The 25,310-nt window shown below is 41.0% G+C and overlaps 1 protein-coding gene across 2 annotated transcripts in view; it reads right to left on the bottom strand.

The window, feature by feature from the left end:
* The window catches only part of ZMYND8 (zinc finger MYND-type containing 8), a 48,703-nt gene extending 40,618 nt beyond the window's left edge, over positions 1 to 8,085 (bottom strand). For both annotated transcript variants that reach the window (XM_059481047.1, XM_059481048.1), the window contains exon 1: positions 8,027 to 8,085. In XM_059481047.1, the coding sequence (XP_059337030.1) occupies positions 8,027 to 8,040 (14 nt within the window). In that variant the 5' untranslated portion in view covers positions 8,041 to 8,085. The remainder of the gene's footprint in view (positions 1 to 8,026) is intronic.
* Positions 8,086 to 25,310: the final 17,225 nt, after the last annotated feature.

The following is a 25,310-nucleotide window of genomic DNA, read 5'->3' as shown; positions in this document are numbered from 1 at the left end:
CCACTTGCCTTTGCCTGTTCCTCTCCTAAGCAAAGGGAAGGGATGGGCTCATGGGATGGGTTCATTGTTCTCTTCCAATGCTGCACTGGAGGTTTTTCCTTCCCCTTCCTCTTTATAAAATCCTATTTCAATATTGCAAACTGCAACAAACCCCATATTTTTAAAACATCATGAATATATGATCAATAATGCATACAGGTAAATATGTATTCATACCCAGTAATTCTGTAAGACTGGGGTAATCTGACAGTGCACATTAAATGCTTCTAAAATACAGGTCCAGTTCCAGACACAGACTAGGACATACAAGGCTTTACAAGACTCAGGTTGAACACTTATGCTCATTTTACATAGGTTGCTACTAAAAGGAATGGTTTCCCCATTCCTTAACTTCTTGTTCCAGAAAGGATGACCATTTTATCCAAATCAGTTCTGGAATGTAACTCACTGTGCAGCTAGACATGCAGAAAATGGGAGAGAACCACACAGGGACAAAAGGGCAACTTTTAGCAGCTCACATCTAAGTTACATTAAAGCAATCATAATATTCCAGACTCATCCAAATCTATCAGCTCATTTTGTTTAAAGCAGCCTCAGGGGAACATGGTACAACGTGAAAGATACAGTAGTTGGCACAAATCATTATTACAATCCAGAGAGTTGTGCATGAATCCTGGCTGAGAAATGGGAGTGATGGATCCATATGGCAGCACCACAGCAGGAACTGCTCCCACCTCCCTGACCAAAGCACCAGGAGATGTTTCAGACTCACTGAGGATGTTCTGGGCCCCTGGACCCAAACCCAGCACTGCAGAGGGTTACAGGGCAGGACTCCCACCCATCAGTGACAGCACAGCAGGGTTTTCAGCTCAGGATGTGTTCAGCTCATGTAACGAGCTTAATTTAGGAAACTGAGTCAGTTTCCTGCATCACCCTTTAAAGTGCTCTTGCAATAGTGGTATAAACAAGAAAAAGTTTCTTCAGAAACACTTCTAAGGTGAACAAAGTATCTTGCAAAATCTTGATACAAAGAACAGTGGAATGATACAATGGCTTGCCTTGGACACGACCTGAAAGGTGATTTAGTTCCAAACCCCTGCCATGGGCAGGGACGCACACATCACATAAAGGATGCCTGAAAACAGCCTTCCCAAAGATTTTAACTATAAATGAGCAGTCAAAACTGCATTCTCCACTTGATAGCAAGGTTCTCCACTTTCCTCAGCAATGGACGAGCACATTTCCCTATACTCACACAAAATCCAGCAATTGCCTACTACACTATGAAACCTGAGCCTCAGAGGAACAGAGACATCTCCATATTCTCTGCAATTAATTAATCTTTTAAGGGCACAAACATTTCAGTATATAAAAAAACCACAGAGACTGTTCTGAGAAAAAAAAAATCCCAATGTTGGAGAGGAACAGTTAAATAAAAGTTGTTAGACATAGCTATAAAAGACACTGAACATTTACAGCTCTTCAAAAGCATCTCCCATTGCTTTATTTGCTGTAATGTATAATGACTTCCACAGCATGACATTGTTGGAATGTTGGCAGTGATGACTGCAGTGGTCATCTTTGAGATTCAAGTTTATAAATACATACCAGCAATTCATAGCAAGTTTACAGTAACTTTTCTAAAGCTGACATCTTTTCACCTTTGCATGCTCCCACCAATACAAGGAAAATTCTGAAAATACTTTATAAAGCACAAACTTCCAAATACAGATATTAGTAAAAGATTTCCAATTAAACAATTCAAGAAAAACAGGTTCTTAATCAGTTACCTTACTACTACCCACAATAAAAAAAAAAGAAAATTAAAACCAGCAGCAAAATAATTAAAAACAAGTATCTCATTCCATGGAAACAATAACTGTGTGGTCAAGTAGACTATTTTAGAGAGTTTTATTTTGAGAATTCATTTTTGCAAGGCTCAGAGCAGCTATTTCAGCCAGCATGTGTTACTGTCATGCATGTATGAATGGGATGCTCTGAGGCTGCAGATCAGAAATTATACTGGAAAATACTCAGTTAAGTACATAAATGAATACAACAAATAGCTTATGTAATTCTGAAAGCTACTCTTATTTCCTCATTAAGATGAATGAACACAGAGAAACACATTTTAAGAACACAACTGAAATTTAAGCTTTGCCAGTTTCCCTGTCAAATGACCAGAAAACCAATTAATCATTTAAAACTTCCCTACTCATATTGACAAAACTTGCAACAACAACAACAAAAGTTTGTTTTCTAAAATGTTAAGCTAATTGTTTTCATACAAACTAGCTTAGCATGTCTGAATAAGGGTAGAAGGGGTGGAGGTTATTCCTTTAGAGAGTTGGGCACAGAAAGAAAAAAAAAAAGATTGCAAACATACAAGATTTATTGTTACTTAGGTAAAAATGGAAAAATAACTCAGCTGCCTATTTTTTAAATATGTTCTCTATCAAACTGAAAAGAGGGTGGGGTTTTTTTAATATAAAATTCAGGCTTTGAAATTTCACATCCCTGAATTACATACTGACTTTTCTGTTTAGGAAAATCATTCCTTTACTAATAGTAGTACTTACCTGAGAAAATGTACATATACAAGAATATATAAACTGTTCTAATCCATAGTAACTACAAAGAGCAATTAAAAGTTGCAGATGAACTACTGCACCTTGACATTTAACCAAGAAAAACTGACAGATATGGAAAACCACTCGAAACAGCTAATGCCCACATACACAATCTAGATCTACATCAGGGAATAACACATGAATTTCAGATCAAGAACTACATATTTCTGGAATTCATTTTTCCTTTTAATTAACAGAAAACAAAACCAAACAAAAAAACTGATTAAAGACTATAAGCACTAAAACTGAATTTCATCTTTAAGATAATTCCTGCCTCTCATGCATCACATTTGTGAGCAGCAATTCTAAATAATGATTCCCAAAAAAAAACTGCATTCAGTAAAAGATTTAAAACCAAAAACCACTATTTGCATGCCATTGCTGAATAAATAGCAGCTTTGTATGAGCACTCACCTATAACAGTCTCTTACTCATCGGTAGCTATGCTATTTATGCAGGGCTCTTAAAATGGCGTCTGCCAGCACTGCACTGCCTCACTCCTGCTCTGGAGCTAAAATGGTAGCACTTTGTTCAATACCAGCAGCTCCTGTTTACACAGCAGGGCAAGATTCAAAGGCAGCATCTAAATATCAGAAATGGCAGAGAAGGACCAAAGGACACCTGACATCCGAACGTTTAACTAAAAAGGCACAAGATAGGGAGATTTGTGAAGTCACAGGTTACTAAGGAAATCACTCAATTTTAGCTTCACCCTCCAGTGTGAGCACCTCATGTTTTGCATTTCCCTTTGCAGAATTCCCTGCAAAGTGCTCCACGTGTATTAAGTAAATAAGACTCTGTATTAAGTAATTAATATACACAAAAGGTTCATTCAGATATCTATGTACAGCAATGTTTAAGCTGGTTACCTGTGATAACAAGCAAAGTAACTATTTTTCATTTAAAGAACATTTCAGTTCTTTTTAAAACCTTTCTCTTATTCAGTGTCCATTTAAAATAGCTGCACAAAAGAGAAAAATCAGGGGAGGGAGGGGGATCCTTGGTGCCACACAGTCATCTTTTAAGTCTATAAACTATACAGCTGAGGCCCAAGCAAGGCAACCAAATAGCTACAGATTTTAGATGCCACAAATATAACTTGAGAACAATCATGCTTGAAAGTAAAGGTTTATATCAGCTGAATTAAGAATGGTAACATCCTGTTACAGCATGGTTTTAACCTCACAGTGTGAAGCACAGATGCTCTGACAACAGACAATAAAGGGTTAACATGAGAATGACAGACAACTACCAAATACATGAAACTCACTTCCTATGTAGCTATGGCTAAATTAGTCTTTAACCCATGAACACAAGACATGTTTATTAACAAATGTATTTAAATTACTTTCTGAATACAATTTAAAGGGCCAAGCTTGATGGCCTACTGCTGGTTTCCAGTCTGCAGACCCCTCAAAGCCAGCGTGCCACCACAAAGGGGTTTGCAGACAATAACCAAGTAAATCAAACCTAGCCTAACAGGCTTAAAGTCACTCTAATGGGATTCATGTCCCCATGGGAAAAATACTGGGGATCCACAAATAACAAAATTTGAAAACTGCTGTCTACTCCATTTCATATGGGCAAAGGTTTTGTTCAACTTTCAAGATATTTAGAAAATTCAAATTAATACCTGAATTTCAGCAGAGGAGAGCTTCTGCTGAGATTTATCTCCCTTTAACCAATTATGCTGGAGTAGTACCCACCACTATGGAAAACTGACCACCAGCTATCACTTTTCAGCTACTGGATCCACAGTAGCTGGGAAGTGAAACAACACAATACACTGGAAAGCAAGGCAGAACAGGAGAAACAAAGCAACAAAACCAGAAACAAAACAAAACAACAACAAAAACCTCAAGCAAAAGTGGTGTCACAAAATGGAAGACAGCTCAGGAAGACGAGGCAATTGAAGTTTGTGGACATGATATGAAGGGCTAAATTTGTAATGTAATCTATCTATTTCTGCTTTTTGAGCATGAAGTTCCTTTCATTACATGCTCCCTTAGTAGCAACATAGGTTTTCTGCTACATTTCATACTCCTACCTACTGTGAGGGGGGGTGACTGTTACATTTGGAGTGGTTTATACTCTGCATTTTTTTCATTTCCAATATGTTAAGTAGTGTCATTTGTTTAAAGAAATTACTCAGCTTTTCCCTAGCACTATTTAGCTTCCAAGTAAAACAGTTTGCCTGCAAAGAATGAAAAAGGCATGTAGCTTTTAAAAAGCTACTGTTTTCACCATGATTTATAATCCAGATCACTCCTTTGTTTTCCCCCCACTCCATTCTTTGTCCAGTTAATTACAAAAGTAACTGGATGTTGGCACTAAATAATAATGCCTAATCATATTCATCCTGGGCAATTCAAATTACTCTCTAGTAGCCAGAAAACTTACAGTGTAATTATACGATTAACTGCTAGTTATAATCAGAATAATGGCCATTTGCTCCAAGCTGAATAAACCTCAGCTGCATTGCTTCATACATGTCCTGTCTAATTGTGATTGTAACAAGATCCAGGCCAGTAAAATCTTGGGGAGAAAGCATACGTGCTTTTTCCCTGCATCTGTCACTTAAAACAAAAACCCACATTCCATCTGTCCCGAGCAGAAAAAAAACCAGCCTATTACGCAACCTAGGGAAGCGAGTGCTAACACTGTACCTTGACAAAGCACCAAAAAATATATACATCTGAAATCCTTCAGCTTGGCTGAATTTGCTTTGCTTAGATGGAACAAAGATGGCAGAAATTTCCAGAAGGCCTTTCTCAGCCCTGCCACTGCAATTGTCAATCTTTAACCTGCCTGCTGTGGCAATTGGCTCCGGCGCTGGCGGAGCAGCGCCATTGGGCCGAGCCGAGGCACAACGCTGCTGTATCTACCTTGCCTCAGACATCTTGCTGCAATGCAGACATTTGTTTTTTGTGAACTATAAAAGAATTACACTCCAGTGGTTGAAAATAGTGAACTTTTAACAGACTCACGATGCTCCGTTTCATTACATGCACGAGGGCAGCTCACACAAATGCACTTCACTGTCAGCAGCGTGTCTGGAGGTGCAGATTTGAAACAGATCCTGGTTTAACAAAACCTGTGGGAGCCATTTTAATACAAGCTTTCTGATTGCAGATCACTTACCCCTGCTTCCTCACATTAAACAAATATTATGTTGTTCACCCTTAAAGGCTGAAAGTAAACTGCTCACATGTATAAACTACTACTAGGAAAATTGTGTCCAAATGTAATTTCTGTTTTTTAGCAACTGAAGAACAAAAGCCAGAATAACTTCTTAGCTATGTCAGCACTTTCATGTATGCTGAGAAATGCATTAAAATTACATACAGAAACACTATCACATGAAATTCAGTGGTAGCCCAGCAGTATTTCAGGTTTCAAATTGAACTAGACATTCTTATAATCTAATCCTAGGGGATTGGGGGGGGTGGGGGGGGCAAACATTGGGTGGGGGGGGGGAAGGAAAGCTTTTAGCCAAAGTGAGATATTCAAAGTAAAATATTCACACTGGTAAACAAGTAACCAGAGGTAAATTGCTATGTTAAAAGAACGTTATCAAATACATGGCAAGGGTCTATAAAAGTTTGCATGCACTGTGCCTCAGCACAGTCATTTTTTTGCAAAGCCAGCCTAGCTTTCAGCTCTTTCCTAAAATAATGAATGTGTATGGACTGTTAAAACAAGTGCAAAAATTACACTAAAAGCACAAAAGAGCATCTTTCCTCTGCTTTTGTAACAGCCCTGGTGATCACTGAAAAACAGCCTGTTCAAACAAGCATGCAGGCGCTACAATTAAAATCTTTATAAAGAGCACAAAATGTTTCTAAATTAGTTATAAACCAAGCAAGCTTGTCTGAGGTTATACTTTGTATAGTATCAGAAACATATGCTCATTAAGTGTTATTTACTTTACTTCATAAGGTCACTTCATTGCTGAGCACTAGCACTTTCATCACACCCGAAAAGCCCAAGGAACGGTGAAAACGCACTTTACCCTGCAAACACGGCAATTAATGATCTAGGAACAAACAGCAAGTAGAATATTTTTCACTGGCCTAAGGTAAACAGGAAGTAAAAGCTTCAAAATTTAGAGACAAATTATCAGAAAAACAGTGCATTCAAATAGAGCAGTTTACACGTACAAGTCCCTTAAAATGGACGCTAAGCAAATCTGATCTTTTATATGACTAACCAGTAACATCACTTCATCTACTGCACTGACTGACCCAGTAAAAACAAAATGTTTGGAAAAGTATTAAAAATGTTCAGAGAGTAGCATGCTGCTTTACTTACCAACTGTTCAAGCACCCATCTCATTTTTCCAGTTAAGGAGATACAACAGGCTGGCAGATTTGGGAATTGATCAAAAAGGAATTTCTTGAAATAATTACGTAGCATTTAACCAAAAGTTAAAAAAAATAAAAGGGAAAAAAAACCCCAAGAACGAACAACATGTACTACTGTCATGAACCACACATGATTTTATATCTTCTGGACTCCACAACACAGAACTGTGGCTGATACAATGTAAAACAAAAAGGCACAGATAAAAGTTGCATTAGTTTATTTGAACTATGCAAAACAAGAAAGCTAACAGTTCAAAAACATTTTCCATAAAGCATCAGATTTGTAAACAGATGCACTGCTGCGTTTTACTGAGCAGCACTCCATTTCCAAAATCTGCAGCATAAAAACTCCCTTTTAAAGGAACAAAATATTAACCATACATTGTCCCTCAGAAAGAGAAAAGCGTTGTATTAACTACTCCTGCAAGAAAAAAGGTTCAATAATCATTTTAAGTTAAGATAAGCTGCATAAAAAACATGATGCAACAGCACACCACCACCTAGGCCCAATATCTACAATCTGCCATTAGCACTTTTTGCTGATGCCTAGGTTTTTAAAAATCCCATATTTTCTCAGAGATAACTTATCTTAGCTGTTCCATTCACTGTTTAGAAAGGTAAACTTGCCTGTTCCTCTGTCTGCCATTATCCCTGCTTGACTCCCTGTAGGGCAGTTAAATGCATCTGCTCCCTAGCTTCCATTTTCTCTCCAGCAGGCATGTGACACAACAGACAATAGTGCTGGCAAACTGCTCAGAGACACATACCTCCTTTGGAATACCAGGATCTTGATAAACTCTAAAAACACCATCCTCCTGTGAAGAAGTAGGCATGCCAAGGCTTTGCCAGACTGTAAAATAAAGCTGTGGCTAATGGCTACTAACCATGTGACCCAAGAAAGCAAATTTAAACAGTTCCAACTTAATATAAGTGCTGTGGTGTGAGTTTTGCACGAGAAATCACAGAGAATCACACTCTCAACCCACAACTCATAGGTCTTAGAGAAAAAGCAATGTAAAAAGCAAGGCTTACCTCTGTGGATGCATTGTTAACACAGTGTTATGTCAATACTTATAAAACATGGAGGACAGGCTCTCAGTACTCGGGCAGGGAGGGCTTGGCACTTGGGCTTGATGATCTGTCTTCCCCATGAAAGCCGCCCCCGGATTGGCTGCCCCGGCAAATCCGCATGTAAAGCGCCAGGGGATTGGCTGAGACACTTCCTGAGCGATTATCTTTGTGCGGCTCCGGGAGCAGGAGCCATCCCGGGCTCGGAGCAGGCCGGCGCGCTAGGCCCGGCCGCGCTCGCCACCGCCGCCCCGGCCCCGGCCCGGCCCCGGCCGCGCACCGCCCGCCTCGGGCAAGGGCCAGCACACCGCCGGCCCCGGCAAATGGGCCCCAGCGTGCCGTTTGGTGAAGGCAGCTGGCTGTTCTAAACGCGAAGGAGGCACAGTTTGCCCAGGTCGCAGGAGCTGTTCTTTTGTTTGCACGGAAAGCGAAATTTCGCTTGACTGGGGCTCTGCTGGCCGGGAAAGCGAGGCCACAGGCAGAGAGCAAAACTTACCGAAAGTGCATGTGCACAGGAGGGACTGGAATTAATAACTCAGGATTCAGAGAAAGGTTCTCCTGCTCCAGAATTTAAATATATGAACGAATTTAAATATATGAACGTGCAGCAGAACAACCATGTACCTACAGTGTGATTTCTTTAGCTATCACGGTATGCTGAGTCTTAATAGGAAAAGGGAGCCTTAAGCAGAAACACTCCTGTGTCCTTTCCCAAAAACCATTCCAGAACTGAAACTGCTTCATCACAGAGCATTGCTACCACTTGGTGCAGGCCCTCCCTGCGTTGAAAATGCTGCAGAGCCAAACTAAAAATATGCATGTCACCCCAGAGCCTGAGCTCTCCGTTCCCCCCCGGCCCCCACCTTTCGGCCTGGCTGGGCTGTTACACAAAAACTGACTGACTTCCTTAGGAGCGGCTGCAACTGCAGCTTCCTGTCCGTTAACCCTCTAGCCCTGGGCGCTTTTTGAGATGCAGCACAGGCCCTGCAAACATTCATTTCTCTACGTGGCAATCGGTCTGCCCCCCCATGAAAACATTCACACAGCTTTTCAGATGGTTTTGCTTTACCTTTTTTTTTTTTTTTAAATCTCCTGCGAAAATGCTGCGAATGAAACAATGAGAAAGCAGGGTGTAAGGAATCGGTTTGATCTTGGGCCATTTTCCAAGGTTTTGATTAAAAAATGTGATTCCGTTCTTTTCCCTAATGCAGTGAAAGTGGGAGCGTTTATCGTTATGCCAGGAAGGAAGCCTTAACACCAGATAAAGATCTTAAAGGTTAAATTTTTATAAAATCTTTGTATTATTGTTCAAAATTTTGCATCTGTGTTATATAGCCTCTGTATTATCATTCTGTAGCCATGAAGATTGCAATGGAAATTGCAGATGAAAGGGTGATTCTGAAGCATATTGAATATCAAATAATTATTTATTAAACAAAAGCAAAAAAAACCAAAACAAGGGAAGGTGTAGAGGGAGACGCTTAACATTGAAACAATAATAATTAAATAATGAGCTAGAATAACCAAAGAAAAAGAAACATTCTTCCAGTACAACGTGCAGGATCTCAGATTGTGCAAAGCCGACTATAAAAAGCCCTCTTCCATAAATCTACGACAGTTGCAAAGAGAATATGCATGTCACGTTTAGTCGAGTGCTAATAATCCCAGAAACAATCACCACAACAAAACCTAGTGCCCTCCCTTACCTCCATACAGCACCTCTCACGATATAACTACTTTAGCACACAAACCTCACTGCCTGAGAGCCGACGTGACTCATAACTGTGCCACTCAGTAAAATTAGTCATCCTGCTCTGCATTGTCCCATTCTGCATTCAGATTATTCCTTGAGATAGCATTGTCACAGGGAGCTGCCCGTGGCTGTGCTTACACTTCTGTGTCTCTGCATTTCAGGCTGCAACAGCAGATTAACAGCCCAGGGTATAAATTATCATCTCATAAGGAATTCTGGAGTCCCTGCTGGAAGCATTTTCTCTTTTTAGATTTTGCAATGTTTTTCAGGGCAGGGAGCAGGAAGGCTCGTGGATACACTGACCGTTTGTTCTGTTTTAGGAATGAAGCAGAAACTGGGGAGAGTGCTGCTATAAAGGGAATCATACAGCCCACTACAGCAGCAGGGACACACTGGAAATTCATGACATTCAGTGAATACTTGCATCAGTTTCAACAGTGCAAATCATTCAAGATAGATTTCTTTTTAATTGAACACCTAAAGGCCTATGTTGCTCAGAGATATTACCCCCAGCACACAAACATCCAAATTTTGATTCCCCTAAGCAGTAAATGTGAGGATTGTCAGCCATTAACATTTATGCTCATCGTGTGACTGCTCTGCTTTAATATTATTCTCTTAAAAAAAAAAAATCCTAATCCCTATGAAGAACAGCATGAGAACAAAACTAAATACACAGAATTTGTCAATGCTTTGTGCTAACCCAGATCTGACTCCGGGAATGTTGTAATGCTGATGGTGCCTGGGAACGCTGCCAAGCTGACACACTTGGGCCTATCAGACAGAATGAGCACACAGTGGAGGGAGAGGCAACAGCAGCCTTAGGAAAGGCCTAAGGCCCCTCTCCTCTTGATTCAAGGAAGCAAAAATGCAAAAGAAAAATTTATAAACCTGCAGTCATTAGCAGGAACAAAACCGTGGAAAGCACATCAGACACATATAGCGTGTATATTCAGCTACTCGGCTACTCTGCTCAAAAAGACAAAAGAATTCTGTCAGGAATCAAATGGGAAGCTTGAGATATATTTCTCTTTATTCTCTTGTCCTCATGCTTATTTTGCAGCAGGAGGTACAAGCCTTGTATAACACCCAAGTACATCTGGAAAATACAGATTTTTGTCTTAAGTCTCCATGATTGTGTGTCCTGCTGCATCTTGAACATTTCTTTTATGTAGGAGTAGTGATTTTTTGGGGGGGGGGGGGGGAGGGGAAAGGAAAAGTAAAGTAGCAGAGCAAATTTTAAAAGAGCATGAGAGGGGAAGCTAAAAGCTTTGTTAAAGCAGAAAAGAGGGCAGAGATCAAATTAGCTTGTATTTGTCCTTTTCAGTTCTTTGGAGATATTAAGGGAAAACAAGGGGGAAAAAAGGCTAAACAGAGAAACCAAAGGAAAGATGGAAAGCACATTCAGTCAAAAGGAAATTAAAGGACAGTAATGTTAAAAGTACAACCCATTATACAGGCCTTTGCAAAGACCTCACCCCCAGGAAGCACACACACCAGGCATCACAGAGTTATAAGGGACTATACTCCAAAATATACACCAGAGCCTCCAAATTCAACAAATACCAGTAAGGAAAATGTCTGCCCGTATGACAGAGGAGGGGTTGATATTTATCCCTCCCTGCAGTGGCTGCCTCATCACTGACAGTGATGGAACATTAAGTGATGGGCAAAAGATGCAGCATTTTGAACAGATACACAAAAGGGGAAGTGTCATATTTTTCAAGTTTATAAATAAATAAATAAAAACAGGGGAAAGAAAATGCAATAGGAGCGTGTAGCTCAATCTGGAATTTCCAAATCATTGGCTGATAATCCTGATTTCTAGACTAAGAACATAAAACATTGTCATTCAGTGTCTTGGGAAAAAAAAAAACCACTTCAAGTGTTTCCCCTTTATCATGAATCTGACAAAGTATCAGTAACTGCTCAAAGACCAGTAAATCACTGTCCAGTATAGAATCCAACAATAAATGTCTATAAAAACAGTTCCTCGATTTTTAAAAGTAGACTGGATTCTAAAATTAGTGACCTGTCAAAGAAGGTTGGTAATTTCATAAATTATTGGAAACTAGATGAGAAGGTATCTATGCACAGCAGGCCCTTGGTTTGCCCATGAGCTTAGAGCTTTGCATGCCTTGGTCCTTCTGAAGAGCAGCTTTCAGTACTTTGGGCTGACATTAATTGTTCTGGATTGAAATGGGCACTCATTGTCTGCAGATTAAAACCTGGTTCAGTTTGCAACACACAACTGAATATCTGCTGCATTATCTAAGTGTCTCTTGACAGCCATTTTTAGTGTGCTGTGCAATTGCTTCATGTACATTTCTTTCTAAAGGAAATCTCCATTCATGTTCAATCACCTGCCAGAAATACCTGGAGAAAAAAAAAAAGGCATCTTTGAGCCCTTTAACAGCCTGTAGCTTTTTAAAAGAAGTGCTATGTTTTCTTAAGGCATAAGCCCATTTCATCCCTTTCACCCCAACTTTGAACCAATCTCTCCACAATTAAACAGCTGGGCTGTTGGATATTCTGTATAAAATTGAATTTTCATTATTATGTATTTAAACTTTATGTTCTATATTGAAGGCCTAACAGATACAATTGCTTTCATATTTTATATGCAGACAAATACTTTTCTGGTTCCCCAGAAAGCAGCTGTGGGACACATGCAGACGTGGTGCAGGTCCGGCCTGAAGCACACCCACGGTGCAGGTGAACAAGTGGATTTATCAGCCCTGCTCTGTGGCCATGGAAATGTAAATACCCTGCATGAGGCCTAAGTAGAGAATCTTGAAAGAAGTTTGTACTTCACCAAGAGGTTCTAATGGCCAAGTGTGAGACATCTTGTATATATCACTTACTCTGGCATGGGGCTCTTCTAAAGGAAACAAAAGGAAGTCACTGCTATTAGGGAGGAATTATTCAAGACTACATTATGCTGAACTCCAATCCTACAACCAGGATTTCTTTCTTGATTTTTTCACATTCAGGAATCAGTTGGTTAGCAATAATCAGATCACATGACTTCTTTCATGTTTTGGTTTGTTATTACTGTTGTTTTAGTTTGGGGCTTTTTAATTAAATCTGATCATGTCCCAGACGCTAAAGCTGATACCAAAGATGTCAAGTGACAGAATTACAAAGATAAAGTTATTACATTATTTTTTCTTGCACAACCCATTGCAGATTCAGACTATATCACTTTCACTTTTAACCTTCTTCATGTTCCTCCACACACTAAATTCACAATTTGGCTTCAGCTTCAAGGCTCTGCATATTCACACCTTTCTCCTCTCTGTGTACTATTCCAATTGCTATTTCATCTCAGTTTTGTGGTTTACCTCTCACCAGCAAAAAGTCCTTTCTTTTTCCACCACAAGTTTCTTTTCTTTTTTCAGTCAGACTTACTGGCTTAAGCATCTCACCCTTCCTTCCAGCCACAGCACTCAGCTGCACTTTGGGCAGAACTGTCTGTACTGTGACACTGAGAACAGTGAATCAAAGATTTATTGTGTTGACTTCAGCCAGGAAAGGCTCCAGCTCACACCAGTTCACAGCACTGCTGCAGTAACTGTTGTCATGGCAGGACTGGGAGCAGGCATCAGCAGCTCCAGGTGATTGAAATAATCACTACCACCATGAGAACTTTCTGTGGAATATCCACTACATCCAGCTTTTCATCACATTTTTGGTTTTAACTATGTTTTCTTCATGTCTTAATGACACTATAGATCTGACTTTTTGTCTCTTCAAGAATAAAAAAAGCCTTTGAAATAGAATCATGTCCCTGTAAAGAAGCAACACGCTTTCCAGCTGTGGCTTTCTCAAGCCAGGTGAAAGCCTTGCCTGTAATTAGCACATGTCACTCACATTAATTAGCATGTACATAAACTGTTGAATTCATTCTACCACCTTTACAGATTGTTATTTTGCTTGCACTGCTGGACTCACAGCCAGTGTTTACTGAGTTCCCCTTATCAGGTGACAAAAATGAGGACATTCCTGAGATAAAGCCACTGCAAAGTTGTTTTCAACAATTGTTTAATTCTGTTTACTGTAAAGAAATGCACACCCACATGAAAGTAATTCTGAAAGAGCAGAACAAATCATGCTCTATTTAACCTACTTGCCTTTAACAATCAAATCCAAGTGTATGCTAATTATGTACATAAAATAAATCTTAAGTATGTCACTAGTCTGCAAGTTTTGTTATTAAAGGCCACAATATCCTCATATGACATTAGAGTGGAGAGATGTCACAGTTGAGAGAAGTCAAAAGTGAACCTCTATGCAGCATTTTAACCATATAAAGAGCACAGACACTTGGAGTTATTTGCATGTGTATGCATTTGCTCAAAACTTAGATCTTGATAGATAGCATAGAATACCACAAATATTTCAAATAAAATAAAAAAAAATTACCTTTTTTTGATGGCCCAAAACCCAACAAAGGGACTCTGACAAACAAATGCTGCATGTCTTAGGAACAGAGTAGCATGTCCTAAGGTAGGGCTCTCAGCAGAAACTTCAAATACAGCTGCCTGTATAATTTAACATACCAAAACTTGTCCTCTATAACTCACATATAAAAATTTTAAATTCTCCTTAATATTGCTTCTATTTGCAAACTTTTGCAAAGCAAATGCAATCTCTAAATAGCAATTCTTTGAAAAGTAAGCTCGTTATTCCTGCTTGTTCCAAACTCGTTGAAAAATGTAACTTACATCTGTTTTATATTTTGTTTTTAATTTTAAAATATTATGAAAATTTACATAATTGTCAAATATCTAAATATTCATATTTTGTTCAGTTTTTATAAGCACTTGAAAACAATGTGAATTGTTTAAAGAAAAAACAAGCTCTAGTGCAAAATGACCAGCTTTGCTGTGTAACAAATTTCAGATCTACAAATTGTTCTGTGTTTATTCTCAAAGGGCAATTTCTATAATTTGAGCCCTGGACTAAAGGTCTCTGTAGATTTATCTCTGTATCTTATGTTCTCTACCTGCTTCTGCATGCAATTGATTGAACTGGGATCATGGTCTTGACTTGGATGTTTCTATATAAGTATTTACAAATAAACCTCTTTATACATACATAAAAAGGACATTTAGACCTAACAGGACAGACAATTAGCAGAGAATTAAAAAAAAATTCTGTTTCTACTCATTTGAATACTTACAAATAAAATAGCCTTGTTGCATAGAATGATCAAAACCTTCTTTTCTCTATTTTTTTTCCTGTGGAAAGGAATAGTAATAAGGCCCCAAATTTGGTATTTTCCCTTCCGCAGATGCGAAATTGTGTAGGAGTGCAGCATCCCCTAGCGCTCATTTATGGGACATTACACTCAGTAAAAAAGCCACTTTTTTAGTGAGGTCCCCATGAAACACCAGTCCTAGGATTTGGTGGGAAAGAGGAGCTTCCTAAGGCATGATCTTCCTCCATCCACATCAAATACCTCCTGCAGTAATTTAATTCTGTGAAGACAAGCAAATAAAAAGTATTTGAAATAATTTCAGGTTCTCAGTCTGGATATGGTTTTGGCCATATAATTAATTCATTGTTTAATATCAAGAATTGTAGCAAATCTTAGTCAAGGTGGCAGAAAAGACACAGGCTAGAAGCAAATGGGTTCTTGTATGGTGCAGCAGCACACAGAAAATCCTGAATAAACCGGGCCTCCTACTAGAATGCACACAGCAGCCACACACACTTCAATATACACTAAAAAACCCTCAACAGATTAATGGTAAGAACAAGACATATGGGCCCTCAAAATTCACCTCTAATTTCCTTACAAATGATGAGCAGATATCTTCAAAGTTTTGTCAATACCCAGTGGCATTCAGAATGAGTGCTCTTGCACAAAGCACATGATAACTTTGAGCTTTGATGTGTCAGATTGAAATGCAGCTCCCTGAAAAGCTCAGAAAAAGAAGGAAGGTCTGTCTGAGCTTTTGGAGATACATTTCATTTGCATTCAAGTGAACTGTTGTAATCAGAATAACATTTTCTGAACTGAATGTATTCCTATATTAGAAAATTGAAAAAATATTTCTTTCAAGTGGTGTGAGAATGGCAGTGTTGGAGTTTAAGAAGTTAATTTCAAATAGACATAAGAGGTTAAGTCAGACTGTCTGTGTTTCCTGCAGTAACCCAAAAGTGAAAGAGCTAATTTACAACCCTCTTCTCAATTTCCTTCTAAACTTTGTGGTTTATCACATTTTTGGGAGTGATAAAGGTCAGTGATGGCTTAAATTCTTTTTAAGTATTTCATCCTCTTTCAGGTGACTTATTGCATCAACTTCTGTGATGCAGTGGTTCTGTTATTCCGTGATTCTGTGGTTATGTTATTCTGTGGTTCTGTGATTCTGTTATTCCGTGATTCTGTGGTTCTGAGATTCTGTGGTTCTGTGATTCTGTTATTCCGTGATTCTGTGATTCTGATATTCCGTGATTCTGTGGTTCTGTTATTCCGTGATTCTGTAATTCAGTGATTCTGTGGTTCTGTTATTTTGTGATTCTGTGGTTCTGTGATTCTGTAGTTCTGTGATTCTGTGGTTCTGTTATTCCGTGACTCAGTGATTCTGTGGTTCTGTTCTTCTGTGTTTCTGTCATTCTGTGGTTCTGCTGGGCCCCGGCCGTGCGTGCACCGGCTCCTGCAGTACCGCGTTCAAGCCGACAGGCGGCAGCAGCGCAGCGCGGGCGGCCGGGGCTTCCGGGCGGGGACCCCGAGCTGGGTTTGGGGTCAGGGTCAGCCCCGAGCTGGGTTTGGGATCGGGAACAGCCCCGAGCTGGGTTTGGGGTCAGGGTCAGCCCCGAGCTGGGTTTGGGGTCAGGGACAGCCCCGAGCTGGGTTTGGGATCGGGAACAGCCCCGAGCTGGGTTTGGGATCGGGAACAGCCCCGAGCTGGGTTTGGGGTCAGGGACAGCCCCGAGCTGGGTTTGGGGTCAGGGACAGCCCCGAGCTGGGTTTGGGGTCAGGGATGCCCCGAGCCGGGTTTGGGATCGGGAACAGCCCCGAGCTGGGTTTGGGATCGGGAACAGCCCCGAGCCGGGTTTGGGGTCAGGGTCAGCCCCGAGCTGGGTTTGGGGTCAGGGACAGCCCCGAGCTGGGTTTGGGGTCAGGGATGCCCCGAGCCGGGTTTGGGCAGGTGTGCCGCCAAGCGGGGGCTTTGGGGCAGGGCTGCATGAGCCTTGGGTGCCCATAAAGGGTTGGAGTTATCCCTTAGAGCTCCGAGGGCCTTTGTGCCGGGGTTTGTTCACGTTCTCCTGACTGCTCCTGCCTTGGGATGATCCTTGCGAAGCTCTACAGACACCAGCCTGTATCCTTGGTGGCACTGCCTGGTCATTCCCGGATGACCAGGGCTAATCCCCGAATAAAGCCTACAAGAAGGAAGAAGAGACACTGTTTATAAGAACATGTAGTGACAGGACAAGGGAGGATGGTTTTAAAGTGAAAGAGAATAGGTTTAGATTCAGTATTAGGAAGAAATTCTTTACTGAGAGCATGGTGAGACACTGGCACAGGTAGCCCAGTGAGGATATGACTCTTCCAGGCCAAGTTCCAGCTCCATTCCAATCCTTTCCAGTAATTTTCCTTTCAGTCTGCTGATACTGGTAAAGTTACTGCTGTGAAAATTTAAATTACCTAAAATTGCTTTGAATTGGACTTGGGGATAAACAATGTTTATTTGAAAACGTTAATCTTTCTTCTAGCTATCTGTTTTCCCATTTCCCCAGTTACAATTCCTGGAGTAGCACTAATTGAGCCTTACTGAAATTGATCTCTGAGCTTTATAATTTGGACAGTTCTCCCACTTCCTCTTCCGTAGCCTTGGTCACTTGACAACCATCTACCTGGGATAATAACTTGGTGCCTTGTAGCTTTTAAAGAATAATGCCTCATCACACACAAATACATGTGTATATATCATACTTTGTGTTACAAGATACAGACTTGGCAGTACATGCTAGTGAGATACTCTCCTAATCACCAAAAGAAATTTGGTTTCTCTTGTGTGGAGATGGTGGCAGCTTTCCATCAGATCTATTTGATTTGATGACTTAATTTGATTTTTTGTCTGGGGTCTTTTATTCCAGCCATGACAATCTAAAAACCAAGCATGGTATCTTTCTGGTTTCACAAATGCAGGCAAGATTACAAACAGAATCATCTGAAGCAAAGCCAAGATAGACAGCAAGTAACAACAGTGGCAGGCTGCAAGTGGGAGAGAGAAATAATGAACAATTATCCTCTGTAGTTATCAGAGTTAAGGAGGTTGGAACACTTCCTTGTGTAGGAGATTCACCTGACAGAGAGCTCTGTTAAACATGTTCCCAGATATTTTGTCTGTTGTCTTTTAACATTTTTTCTCATTGGCTGCATTCCTGTAACAAACAGATAAGCTTGATGTTTTATTTTAACTGAGATGCTGTTAAAGTTATGTAAGTGCTTTTTTTTTTTCTTTTTCCTTTAGCATGGTGGTGGGTTTTTTCCTGTTTTGTTTTGTTTCCCTAAAAGGAAAGATCCCAATACTTCACTCACCATCATACACTAGAGGGTTAAAATTTTCGAAACATTAAATGCAGCACCTTTCACTGTTAGACAGGTAGGATCATCATCTTACATTCACCTGCTACATCTTCAATAAAATACTGGTTTTATTCTGTCTCAGAGTTATTTTACTAGTGGATATTCTCTCTCAAACCCTCATATAAACATGCCTAACCCCCAGCACTCTCAGCCTTTGACTGTCTACAATTTGGATGGCATTTAATGAGCTTCCAGGAAGTGCAGGCCATTATTCAACCACAGCCACATCTGTGGCTGGAAGAACAGTGCAGACCTTTTCAAACAAAGCTACCAGGACCTGAGCTCAGAAACTCCTCTCACAAAGCCTGGACAGCACTGTTGTTATTATTGGGTAACACTCAGTGCAGAAACAGTACACAAAAGAGCACTAATGTATTTACAGTCATTCCAGAACCTTCATCTCACTGTCCTCCTTCCAAAAGAGTTCATAGCACTGAGTTCCATGACTAAAAAGCCACCAAGAAACCCCAAGCACCATTCATGCTTTAACAGGTGAGTGAGCTGGTTTACACTGGTGGCTCCATTGGGTAATGGGTGCTGCTCTGCCAGAATGACCAGCACAGATCCCTCCAGGTGTAACCTCATTGTGAGAGGCCCAGTCCTCAGCCCAGGGTCCTCTACAGCTTGTCACCTGCGTGAGACACTGTACTTCCCTTGTCTGGAAGGAAAACTAAAGACAGACTTTTCACAGAGCAGGAGGCAGAAGGACAGGCAGACAATCAGTGACTCACAGAAGGGTGCAAAAGGCAATTCCAAAGTCAGCATGTGGTCACCCAGCAAAAAGAACCCAGGCAACCTGATGACTCCCAAACTGGCCTCCTTTGTCCTCAGTTGCACCACAAGTAATCCTGGTTGGACTAGCCAGACATACACATCCTAATCCTGGTTAAAATGCAGGTATGAAAAACAAGTGTGAAGGACTGACTGAATGAAATCTGCAGGAGAATAAGCGTGACTGACTGAAATCAGTTTTGTTTAAAATAAAATCACCTTCCCCTTCTGTACAGGCTCACATTTAGCTTTGCTATGTTCATTTTACATCAGTAGCTGCTCACAGCTGATTGTTTAAAAATTTCAAGAAAACATAAAAGTGTGTGCTTACAGAAGAATATCAAAGGAGAGAGAACTGTATAGGGAAGTGAGGACATGGCAGGCTTGAAATGGTTTGTGTTTTTGAGGCAATACTTTTTTCCCCTTTTGCCCAAAGGAAGGGACTTGGCACACTTACAATTTCTGCTGTTACACCAATAACTTCTTATTTCACAGTTCACAAAGAAGAAATAACTGTTGAAACAAGTTGGTTTCTCAAAACTAGCCCTGAGTATGAAATTACAGGAAATGTCCTGAACATTTGTGCACAGTGACACATGCACTGCTGTACTAATGTGAGCAACCTGAGCTGAGAGAGAGCCAGGAAAATGAGTATTTCTGTTTACCTGCGTGTGTGAGGCTTAGAAACCCAATTTCAAATATAGAACAGCAACTGCATGGCTTAAAGCCCTGAAGATTTCAAGGCTTCTCAGAAAGTATTTTACATTGAATGGAAAGAAAAAAGCCAAAATCAATTGCAATAGTCAATGTTATCATTGTTATTCCCAACAGCAGCAGTTTAAAAATAAAAATGGTGAGGTATCTGGTATCAGTGACTGGTTCTTTCTGTGTGTAGCCACTGGGTCATGCCAAAGGTTATACTGCTAAATATAAAGCATAAACTACTGCAGTTTCTTTTATAAAGTTATTCGCTATAAAAATTCCAAAGGGAAACATTTTATAGGACAAAAGGTCTGACAGTGATTTAGTGGGATGGGACTAAGACACACAGTGCCAAATCTTGCCAGTTTGCACAGCTGTAAAAAATGAATTCTACTCACTAGAGATACTAAGTTTTAGGGGGGGAAAATGTTTAAAAATAAGTGTTCAAGGTAAGCTGACAGTGTTATAGATATTCTCACTATAAAATTATTATGTTTTCAGGGACACAAAATGGATAGTATCAAAGCCATAACATGTGACCTATCTATGCCCCTTCCCCTCTTTCACAGTTACAAGTGGTTTCAGACTTTCAAAAGTAAATCCTGTCCAAAATAGTAAAGTTCTGCTGTTAACCTGTCTCATGGTTATAGGAGAGCTGCCACCATTCTCTGACAATGGGAAGCACTCACCTTCCTGTTAGAGGAGTTTCATTTGCCCAAGAGAAACAAACAAGGCAATGAGACTCATTTAACTCTCTAAAATGAAAATATAGGCTGATCTCTTGCCTTGGAAATAATCCTCAGGAAGTGCCTTTGTTTGATCGTCATGTTTCCAATCTCTCCCCAAATCTTTTTCACTCTTACTCCAGACTAACAGATGAGTCCAGTGTGGGACCTAGATGGATTAATCTCTAATTTAGCCACAGTCATTCATTCCACTCTGACCAAATGCTTTCTTCCTGGAGGAGCTCAAAGCAAGCACAGGGTGTGCTCATGGCCAGGTCAGATGCCAGGTCACTGCTGGCCAGAAATGTCTTCAGTCTGATTTGAAACTGAGCAAAGTTGTGTGGCTGTGAGTAAAGATGAGCGGCAGAGGCAGCTCCAGTGTGCAGTGCTGGGTTCTGCAGAACAGGTTTGGGTAGTTCAGGTTAATTCTGTGCCAGTGACTGAGGAGAAAACCTCCCCCAAACCATGACAGAGTGTTTGTAGCCCAGTGTACTGTGGGCAAGACCTGTTTCTTGGCGCTCATATATGGCAAAGAATTCTCATTCAGAGTCAGCATTCGGCACAATTATCCACTATGGAACTACACTTTGACCTCCTAACTATCTTGTTACATCCCTTCTAAATCTGTAAGTGCCTGTTGCAAGAAAACAGAACAAGGAGAGGGATGGAGATGCACAATAGAGCTGCTGGAAGTATCCAGGAGAAAAGGGACCACAGGTGTGACAGAGCTGTGGATGGTGACCCTGCTTCTGGGAGAGGAGTTCCCTATGGCACAGTAGCTGCCCTGCTGGCAGGGTGTGCCCTGCTTGGCAGCAGGAACAGCCTTTGGGATTTTCCATCGCTCTGACGCAAAAAAACCCCGATGGCATCTCGCTGACTCCCCAGCAGCCTCTGTCCTTGGCAGCTTCCTGCTCTGCACACTGTTAGAGTCTCAGCAGTCACTGCCAAGGGAGCTGGAGAATTGTGGAATTTTAGTTTCCTAAAACATCCAAGTTATGCACAGTTAACACGTAGTGCTACCTGATGTCCTGCTGAAAGAGAGGATGCCTGGCCTTGACTCAAAGGCTCTGCTGACAGAAATGCAAGCACTTGGTCCCAGGTGAAATCTTGCTTTAAATTCTCAGCACAGATTCAGCATTGCCAAAATTCCACAGCTACTCTAGCAGTGCTGTTGTTCTGTCCAAGGTCACACAACAAACAAGATCTGAAGGATGGGACTGTGTTTATTATACCAGCAGACACAACTGAAAAGATGGAAAAGCTGTGGGCATGTTGTGATTTCTTACACAAGGTTTCTAATTATTTTAGAGAGCAGCTGGAATTTCAGTGAAGTCATTGAAATACAGTATTTATATATATGCTGATACTCACTATCCCCTCCCTTTTCTTCCTTGATTTGATCCTTGATTCCCTTAAAGTTCCATTGCCTTTATGCCAGATCCTTTTCTCTCTCTCATATCCCCCCCACCACCCCCAGGCTAGGCATTCCCCCAGTACCTCCTTCTGATGACATTTCCTCTGACTTCATTCTCCTCTTCCTCAGTTTTACTCTTCTTCCACTCCAATAAACACCAAACCATCATTCTAGTTCAGTTTTCTCCATCTTTAAGTCACATTTAGTTTCTTTCATTATTTTCATTTTCTCCTCTTGTGGGGGAATATTTCTTCCATGAGTAAGATACCAGAATGTCTGAATTTCTGCTTCCCTATAGCGTAACTTTCTATCTTTAATTTATCTATTTCTCTTTTATCTCAAATTTTCATTTCCTCTCCACTTCTGGCTGTGCTCCATCCCAATTCCTGATCTCCTTAATTCTGTTCCTTAATCTTTCACAATTGTTTGGCTTCTCTCTAATGACAATATTTTCTTCCATCTCAAACAATTGTTTGCTTGGCCTTTCCAGCTATTGCAGCATTTTCCTTGTGGTTACCAGCTCCCTGAGCACCCTATTTACAAATCCTGTGCCAGTTCATTTGATACATTCCAATTCTCTCCTTTAACATTATGAAATTCACACATCAGCTTGTTGTGCAGCCTCTCTTCACACAATTTCCAATACACCCATTTTACCCTTCCACACAGTTAAACATCTTGTCCAGGCTTGTTATTTTATATCTTCTTATGACATAATTCCTTTGTACAGGATGAACAAACACTCACTGTCTTGTGGGCTAAGCTGAGCAAGTGCTGAACTAACAAACAAAAATGGCATTAATAGAAAATAGATCAGGAAATACAAAAAATCATTGTCACCAATTGACTTACAGTGTATTTTTCCTACAGGATGATGTTTCAATTCTGTTTCATTAAAATCACAAAAGCATACAGAAGAAACTGAATGAGTTTCAGAAATGCACAACATATTCAAACTATGGTATCAGCAGGAAAAGAGACTGGGAAGTCTGATATTATGTAATTTGGAGGAATATAATATCATAAGACATGATATTATAGAGAAATACAAAGCACTGAACAATAAAATGAAGCAAAGCCTTGGGTACCTTTTAATATTGACAATGTGAAAACCAGTGGATCTTAAATGAAGAAAGGGAATGTTTAGAATATTATTTACACAACTCATAATTAGCATGTGAAACACATTGCTCTAAGGTATGAAAAACCAATGAACTCTAATGGATTCTAAAAAGGAGGTGGCTTTTCTCTGTATACAAAAAAAAGACAAAAAACAACAACAACAACAACAACAAAAGTGGTGTTTTCAGGTCAGTTCTGTACTTCCCTCTTTCAGGAACAAATGACCAAATGACTGAAGGTGGGACAGACTTTCCTTCACAAGATAATGGAGAAAGAATTATCTAGTGAAGAATTATCTATTACATTGCTGTGGGGCTTGTGAGCTGGCTTGAACTGGCAGATGCAACACTGGACAGACACAGCGCTAACCTCCCTCTTTCTATAAAACGTTTTATCACTCCTTTCAACCGGGCAGTTCTTGAGATGGATGTGACACAGAGTCTGCAGGCTTGTGTGTCACAAGGGTTGGGAAATGGGTGACCCTTCACCGGAGGACACGAGGTGAAGTGCACTCACTGTGGGCAGGAGCCACAGCACAGAGCAGGAGCAGGGCAGAGGGGGCTGCAGCAGCCCTGGGTGCAGCCCTGGGTGCAGCTCTGAGTGCAGCCTTGGGTGCAGCCCTGGATTCAGCCCTGGGTGCAGCCCTGGGTGCAGCCCTGGGTGCAGCCCTGAGTGCAGCTCTGAGTGCAGCTCTGAATGCAGCCCTGAGTGCAGCCCTGGGTGCAGCTCTGAGTGCAGCCCTGGGTGCAGCCCTGGATTCAGCTCTGGGTGCAGCCCTGGGTGCAGCTCTGAGTGCAGCCCTGGATTCAGCCCTGAGTGCAGCCCTGGATTCAGCCCTGGGTGCAGCTCTGAATGCAGCCCTGAGTGCAGCCCTGGGTGCAGGAGCCATCCTTGCCCTGCTGAGGTGCTCCCTGCCCCATGCAGCTCAGCATGTGTGCAGCCCTGAGTGCAGCCCTGGGTGCAGCCCTGGGTGCAGCCCTGAGTGCAGCCCTGGGTGCAGCCCTGGATTCAGCCCTGGGTGCAGCTCTGGGTGCAGCCCTGAGTGCAGCCCTGGGTGCAGCTCTGGGTGCAGGAGCCGTCCCTGCCCTGCTGAGGTGCTCCCTGCCCCATGCAGCTCAGTCAGCATCAGGTGCCTGCAATGAGCAATGGGGGGAAAGTGTCACTGTCACAGCTTTGACATCAAAATCAATGCCCTGAGGGCAGCTCAGCCACACTCGTGTGTTATCCCTGACAAATATGCATTCAGGTTATTCTTAATCTCCATGGGGAAAAAAAAATTAATATTTTGACAGCCTACCCAGAGGGTCTAACCAAACACTCTTCTTCACTGCCAACATTTTTATGTTGCACTTCAGTGTCTTCAGTCAAAGACTGAACTTTTAAAGACTATTACTCCTTAGTTGGCCTCCTCTTTCTATAACCACTTTTCATCTTTTTCAAAAATCATAATATGTCTGCAGTTCTCTCTGGTTTACACTGATTCATCTTGATCCTTCTATTTTTTTAAGCTCTCCATTCTCTGTAGTCTTGACATTATGGAGCTGAGATTAGCCCTGGGCTAGCATAATGTTTCAGCTGAACAACATTAACAACAGAAAAGAGCATATTTAAAATGTCAATGCTCCAAGGCAGCTTTTAATGGCACTTCAGCCACTGTGCCCTTCCAGTTTGATGGTGATCCACTGAAGCAATGCAGCATTTGTTTTTTTAACAACAAGTTATGCAGTTAACTAATAGAAATCTTGTGTAATCAGTGTTTCCAAAGTGTACTTATGAAAATACCCTGTGGGATTTTGTTGCAAATCCAAGTCAGCATGTGGTGATAGATGACACTTCTTTCTTCTCCTCTGATGGGCTCAGCTGACTTCTTAGCATGTCTTAGCTGGCTGTTATTCATCTAGATGCTAAGAAGTTCATCTCTTTCAGTGTTTTCCAGGAATCTGAATCAAACTAGTTGATGTCAACTGTAATTTCTCAGCTCCTTTTCATGCCTCTTGCCCCATTTTATACATAGATACTGTGCTTGCCCCTTTCTGATCTTATGAAATTTCCACCCTTCAAGTTCTTCAAGGTAAGCACTAACATTCCTGAGATTGCTTCAGTCTCTTCTCGTCATTGGAGATAAGTGAGGTGAAGTAATAATGAAGAGACAAAATACC

Source organism: Ammospiza nelsoni, chromosome 12 (genome assembly GCF_027579445.1).
Source record: "Ammospiza nelsoni isolate bAmmNel1 chromosome 12, bAmmNel1.pri, whole genome shotgun sequence".
Taxonomy (NCBI): Eukaryota; Metazoa; Chordata; class Aves; order Passeriformes; family Passerellidae; genus Ammospiza; species Ammospiza nelsoni.
This window is presented reverse-complemented; position numbering and strand designations above follow the sequence as displayed.